The sequence below is a fragment of the Silene latifolia genome, chromosome X (assembly GCF_048544455.1).
Source record: "Silene latifolia isolate original U9 population chromosome X, ASM4854445v1, whole genome shotgun sequence".
Lineage (NCBI taxonomy): Eukaryota > Viridiplantae > Streptophyta > Magnoliopsida > Caryophyllales > Caryophyllaceae > Silene > Silene latifolia.
The window spans coordinates 107,386,023-107,392,973 of record NC_133537.1 but is presented as its reverse complement, the minus strand read 5'-3'; the positions used below and the strand labels follow the sequence as shown (position 1 = coordinate 107,392,973).

Below are 6,951 nucleotides of genomic sequence, written 5' to 3'. Positions count from 1 at the left end.
GGAGAGTATGAGTTGGTAAAAGATAACGTGTTTATACCTTCGGAAGACTCAGTGTCATGTTCTAAGTTATTTAGAGGGGTGTCCATGATGGTTGGGCAAGTAGATTTACCGGTCAATCTGTTAAAGTTTCTTATGGATGGGTTTCAAGTCATAGTCGAGATGGACTGATTGGGCAAGTATGAGGCTAAGATATATTGTCGGCAAAAGAGAGTGTCTTTAAAAGGGCCTAAGGGGGTCAAGGTGACATATATGGGTTTCGTGGTAAAGCCTAAGATGAATTTGATCACGGTAATGACTTTAAAGCCATGTTTGAGGAAGAAGTGTCCTCTAATCCTTTGTCATGTGAGGGATATGCGAGTACAGGAGCCAACATCATCTGACATACCGGTGGTTGGGGAGTTCAGTGATGTTTTTCGAGATGAGATACCGGGGTTACCTCCTAAGAGGGACATCGACTTTAGTGTTGAACTCAAACCAGGGACGGGACCTATATCTAAAGCACCATACCGGATGGGACCTAAAGAGTTGGAAGAGTTGAAGAAGCAGTTGAATGAGTTGCTAGACAAGGGGTACATTCGACCTAGTGTATCACCTTGGGGTGCGCCAGTTTTGTTTGTGAAAAAGAAATATGGGAGTATCAGGCTGTGCATCGACTATAAAGAGTTAAACCATGTCACCAAGAAGAAGAGGTATCCTTTGCCAAGGATTGATGATCTTTTCGACCAGCTGAGTGGCGCAGGAGTGTTTTCTAAGTTCGATTTGAGGTCGGGTTATCACCAGTTGAGGATACCAGATGAGGATATTCCAAAGACAACTTTTTGGTTGCGGTATGGTCACTATGAGTATGTAGTGATGCCATTTAGGTTGACTAATGCACCAGCGGTATTCATGGATCTTATGAACTGGATCTTCAGCCCGTTCTTAGATAGGTTTGTGGTCGTCTTTATTGATGACATCTTGGTCTACTCTAAGGCTAAGGAGGAGTATGAGGAGCACCTAAGGTTAGTACTACAGACCTTGCGAGATAATCAGTTGTATGTCAAGCTATCTAAGTGCGAGTTCTGGTTAGAGAAAGTGGCTTTTCTGGGCCATGTGATCTCGAGAGATGGAGTGTCTGTGGATCCTAGTAAGATTGAGGCGGTGTCAAACTGGGAAGCACCAAAGAATGTTGCTGAGATTCAGAGTTTCTTGGGTTTAGCTGGCTACTACAGGAGGTTTGTGAAAGACTTCTCGAAGATTTCTAGGCCTATGACAGCTTTGATGAGGGAAGAGACCAGATTCCGTTGGGAGGAGAGTTGTGAACGGGGTTCCAAACCTTGAAGGAGCGTTTGACCATAGCTCCCATTCTAGCTCTACCTGAGGAAAGTCAGAACTTTGAGGTATATAGTGATGCTTCAAAGAATGGGTTAGGTTGTGTCTTGATGTAGAATGGGAAAGTTATCGCTTATGCTTCGAGGCAGCTGAAACTGTACGAGGAGAACTATCCTACTCACGATTTGGAACTGGGTGCCGTGGTTTTTTCTCTAAAGATTTGGAGGCGCTATCTTTATGGGGCGACCTTTAAGGTATTTTCGGATCATAAGAGCTTGAAGTACATCTATACACAGAATGAGTTGAACATGCGACAGAGGCGAGGAATGGAGTTGATTGGAGACTACGATATGGAGATCATCTATCATGAGGGGAAGGCTAATGTGGTGGTAGGTGCTTTGAGTAGAAAGAGTGTGCATTCGTTATGCACTGTTATGTCTTTGATGAAGCTGAGGGATGAGATGACTAAGATGGGGGTCCATATGATTCGAAAGGGTGATGCCATCGGTGACTTGACTATCGAGCCTGACTTGTATGGTGACATAAAGAGGAAACAGGAACTTGATCCCGAGATTTAAGAGTGGAAGTCAAGTGTTGAGAGTGGCACAGTTTCAAGGTTTTCTATCCACACAGATGGGAGATGGTGCGTACCTAGTGACGTGGACTTGAAAAAGTTGATCATGATAAAGGCTCATTTCACTCCTTATTCAGTACATCCGGGCGGTGACAAGCTCTATAAGGACTTAATGACGTTTTGGTGCCCTAATATGAAGAAAGATGTTGCTGAGTTCTTGGCTATGTGTTTAACTTGTCAAAGGGTAAAGAGGGAATAACGGAGACCACAATGTAAGATTCAGTCACTTAAGGTGCCGGAATGGAAATGGGAGTCGATCTCTATGGACTTCATACTGGGGTTACCAAGGACTCAACAACGTAACAATATGATTTGGGTGATCGTCGACCATTTAACAAAGTCAGCTCACTTTATTCCAACGAAAGACACTTGGAATAAGATTCAACTAGCTTTGGGATACAAGAAGCATGTGGTTCGGTTACATGGGTGCCAAATGATATATTATCGGATCGAGATGCGAGGTTCGTATCACGGTTTTGGCAAGAGTTGCAGGAACTGATGGGAACTACCTTAAAGATTAGTACAACATTTCATCCTGCGACAAATGGTCAGACTAAAAGGACTATCAAGAACCTAAAGGATATGTTACGAGCTGGTGCTATGGAATTCTGTGGAAGTTGGGAGGATAGGCTGGACTTGATCGAGTTTTCATACAACAACAGCTATCACTCTAGCATTAGGATGACACCTTTTGAGGCTTTGTATGGCAGGAAGTGCAGAAGTCCAGTGTGTTGGGATGATAGTGCTGAGGCTGTGGTTTTGGGGCCACAAATGGTCCAAGACATGATTGAGCAAGTACACTTGATTCGCCAGAAGATGAAAGCAGCTCAAGATAGGCAAAAGAGTTACGCGGACTTGCATCGTAGGGACATCGAGTTTGCGGTAGGTGACAAGGTTCTCTTGAAAGTGTCACCTATGCGTGGAGTGATGAGGTTTGGTAAGCGAGGAAAGTTGAGTCAGAAGTTCATCAGTCCTTAAGAGATTTTAGACCGGATAGGTAAATTAGCCTATCGGCTAGCTTTACCACCATCGCTTGATCGGGTTCATAATGTGTTTCATGTATCACAACTCCGGAAGTATGTGAGTGATCCGTCACATGTGCTTGAGGTTGAGAATAGCGAGTTAGATGAGTCTCTAACTTATGCAGAGGTTCCTAAGGAGATCTTGGATCGCAAGGTACGCAAGGTACGCAATGGCGAGACCGTCTTACTTAAGGTGCTATGGTCTAATCGCAATGTGGAAGAGGCCACTTGGGAACCGGAGGAGTCTATGAGAGAGCTCTTTTCTCACCTTTTTGACCAGGTATGTGTGGTTACGGGGACGTAACCGTTGTCTTTTAAGTGGGGTAGGAGATGGTCGTATGTTTGTTTTAGGTTAGTTTGAGGTCGAGATGGTTGTGTTGTTTATATCTTTGAGCTATAGTTGGGTTGTTTTGTTGGTCATAGTTGGTGTTGTTGGTACCTTTGAGTAGTTGTTGTTGCCTTTGAGTGGTTAGTGTTGCTTTTTTTTTGGTATGGTGTGAACTTTGGGGACGAAATTCGTTTTAAGGAGGGAAGAATGTAATACCACGGTTTTCTGATCATAGTCTACTCGGCCGAATAGGGGGAACTCGGCCGAGTAGGTTTTCGTGTGACTTCTGATCAGGCTACTGCCCAGGAGCACTCGGTCGAGTAGTGAGTTACTCGGCCGAGTAGGTCGTACTCGGCCGAGTATCCCAAGTATTCGACCGAGTATCAGGTCTGCAGGATTAATTTCCACGGTTTTGATTAAGGTGATTAGAGATTATAAATTACATTTTAACAGTTTACAAATCATTTTTACAAAACCTAACGACGTTCATCATCTCTCTAATCACCCTAATCACTCCAAAGGCTAATTGATCGATCGCGAGTCTTCCATTCGTCTTTTCCATATCGGTTTCGTTGGTAAGTCACTAGTACTTTGTTAATTAGTTACTTTGTCTTTTAGGGTTTTGGCCTTATGGTTTAGATTGGGAAAAGAGTGGATTGGTATGGATTGTGATATAGTATTATTGTGATTACTGTTAGGTGAAGGATTCGTAAAGGAACAGATCTAGCTTCCGGTGATTGCTTGTGATTTCGGATTCATAATAAGGTATGGTTTCTCTACTCAGTTGCCTGTGTAATTGACTTAAGACGGTGATGATTGATGTACTGGCATGATTAGTATTGTTATTAAAATTGTAATTCTTGGATGTTTGGCTTGGTTGTTGTTTGTCTATGGTTCTCGAGGTGCGCCCTCGACTGAGTGGAGTCATCATCGGGAATGGCTTCACGCCCTTGCTTCGCCCCTTGTGGTTCCCGTCACAAGGGGGATGTGCACATTAATCGACATGGATTATTTGCTCGTTGCGATGAGCGGGGCTTAGGTGGGCAAGGGTGCGGCCCCCACTGGTGGTGAGGGTTACCTGTTGCGATGGGTAACCTGGCAGGGGTACACACTTAGGTGTGTAGTCGGTTACTTGTTAAAAATGAAGTTTGGAGATGGTATTACGATTGGATTGTATTGGTTGTGTTTGTGATTTCTTATCTTGATTATACAGTGAACTGACCCCGTTTATATTTTACAAAACTGTGGTGATCCATTCGGGGATGGTGAGCAGTTGATTGACAGGTGATGATTTATGATAGCTGCGGGATTGAGGAAGGGAGTGTCATCACCTAGAGTCTTAGCTTCCGCTGTCATGAGTCTTTTGATACTTTTTCAGTTTTAGTTGGTTCACTTTTCTTTATACTTTGGATTTGGTTTTGAAACATGTAATAAGTTAACTTTTAATAATCGTTCTTTGATGGTCACTGTTGATATACTTGCCTCGGGTAACCGAGATGGTAGCACCATTATATGCTAGGGTGGTCCTTGGTAAGGCACCTTGTTATATGGGGGTGTTACATACACATCCCTGTAAATTAGAGCCTTCTTCGTATTAAGAATCATATCATCATCTCCATCCTCCCCGCTCCTCTTAGAATTCTCACCGAAATTTACAGCCCTCTCAATTTGACCCGTATCCACCTTTGTCACCAATCGTCTCCATTTTCGACCCTCCTTGAAGATTAAATTCTCGAATGCAGTCCCAGCCTCACTTTCCTCCACACACCTTACTTCAGCCACGGTCTTCTCCACCTCCATGCTATTTAATCCCCTCGAACTCGGAGGTATACATCCAGCCACCACACTCCTCCTATGTAACACCCCGGCCCAAACCTAGGGTCGGGAGTGGTCACTCACGATAGCTTGTCAGGCTGTGTACATGGCCCACAGATCAACACAGGTCCTTTCCAGCGCATTTTCTCCTCACTCATGCGCATATTGGGAACCTTCCCATGAGGTCACCCATCATAAGACTACTCTCAGCCAAACATGCTTAACTGTGGAGTTCTTTTGCATGGATAACCAGAAAAGAAAGTGCACTTTATAGATATGAGTAGTACTTTCAATCCCTTTAAGTACTAGTCAGATTTTAAGTCTATCAGTGGATCTCTTCAAGGGGTTACCCCACCCGAATGACGTTTTCCGTTCAGTGGAGTATTACATCCTACCCTCTTCCTCCCTCCTCTCATCTGGCATCACCACCATCACCTGCGAGTCACCCCTCACACCTGTATTCCTCTCCAGACCCGCACATTAGCCTTCTTCGTCAATTTATTAGTTATGGCAATAACTTGCAATCTCGCTATCATCTTCTCCACCTCATCGTCCTCCCTCTTCTAATATTCATCCCCAACCCTTCTTCTATCGTCTGCTTTCGTACAATCCCTCTCCATATACACTCGCGCCACTCGTCTTGGTGGAGCCCGTAAATCATCTCCATAAAGTAGCTCTCCTGAATCATAGGGACCGCCATCACAATCTTTCTCTCCATGGCCTAGTACCCCACAACCATAATAATACGTTGACAACCTCTCATACTTCACTTTGAACGTCAAAACACGATCATTTGGTTCAACAGATTTTTTCAAAAGGCTTTCGAACATCATGAAGGACTCGAAAGCCCACTGCCCTTTCTAGCTCCGGCAGTGGCGCCTCATCAACGCGAACAAAACCTCCCAGCTGTGCACCAATTCTCCTTAGGTAGCTATGCATATTTGGGAATAAACTCGATAAGTTTGACCCGACTCGAATGTTTATTGTTTCACACTGTAACACTAACTAGTATCCATATTCAATAAATAATTTGATAAAACTGACTTGAAAATGACCCGAACCCGAAATTACCCGACCTTACTCGACGTCATGCAAACCCGGAACTGACCCAACCCGGTTGACCTGTTTGTCAGGTCTACTAGGAATATGGATGACAATGTGTCAAATAACGAGCCTGCCTTGGGTCACTCGAATCTTCCGGGGCAATTTTGGTTTCATTTATTCGTGTTGAGACGGGTTTGGCTTGCTATTTGAGTTTGAACACCGATATTCATGAATATATTTTTCATTAGATAATTATTAGGATTAAGGTTGAAGTTCCATAAGCAATAGTAGCATTATACATATACCACGTTTATTCATTTTTCTAAACACCATATTTTCTCAAATGAAGTGAAAAAATTGTCTAATTTGATTGATAATGTAACGTATAGAGTCTGAGCCGGGTCTGAACAATAAAAAAAATAATACTCCTTCCATTCAACTCCAAATACAACATTTCTTGTGTTGACATTATTCATAAACTAGTATAGATCCCGCGCGAATGCGCGGTATTTTAGATAAAAACATTAAAGGAAATAATAATAAAACTAATATTTAACTCAATTAAAAATTTAATTGTAATTTTATTATTATTATTATTATTAATATTTTGTATTAACGGTGGAAAAAGAAAAGTTCGGTATAATCCAAATGTAAATATAATATAATGAAAGCCCAATAACAGATATAATATAATAAAAGGTCAATTACAGATATGGTATAATAAAAGCCCAATTACAGCCAAATTCATTTAGGCGAGAAAAATTTGGAGAAGTCTTATTCTTTTAGTATAAGGAGGA

At 42.6% G+C, this 6,951-nt stretch overlaps 1 protein-coding gene across 1 annotated transcript; it reads left to right on the top strand.

The window, feature by feature from the left end:
* Positions 1-249: 249 nt before the first annotated feature.
* On the top strand, positions 250-4,008 carry LOC141618036 (uncharacterized). Its single transcript, XM_074435159.1, has 7 exons — positions 250-569; positions 915-1,001; positions 1,212-1,306; positions 1,945-2,129; positions 2,498-2,827; positions 3,053-3,247; positions 3,994-4,008. The coding sequence occupies exons 1-7, from the start codon at positions 250-252 to the stop codon at positions 4,006-4,008; spliced, it is 1,227 nt and encodes a 408-aa protein (XP_074291260.1).
* Positions 4,009-6,951: the final 2,943 nt, after the last annotated feature.

Bases quoted from the DNA above. Each gene is read 5' to 3' on its own strand.
- LOC141618036 (XM_074435159.1), top strand. From the start codon at position 250: ATGGGTTTCGTGGTAAAGCCTAAGATGAATTTGATCACGGTAATGACT. The intron at 1,307-1,944 runs GTTCCAAACCTT...CTATCCACACAG, and splicing joins GGAGGAGAGTTGTGAACGGG to ATGGGAGATGGTGCGTACCT. The intron at 2,828-3,052 runs GTAGGTGACAAG...CATGTGCTTGAG, and splicing joins GTAGGGACATCGAGTTTGCG to GTTGAGAATAGCGAGTTAGA.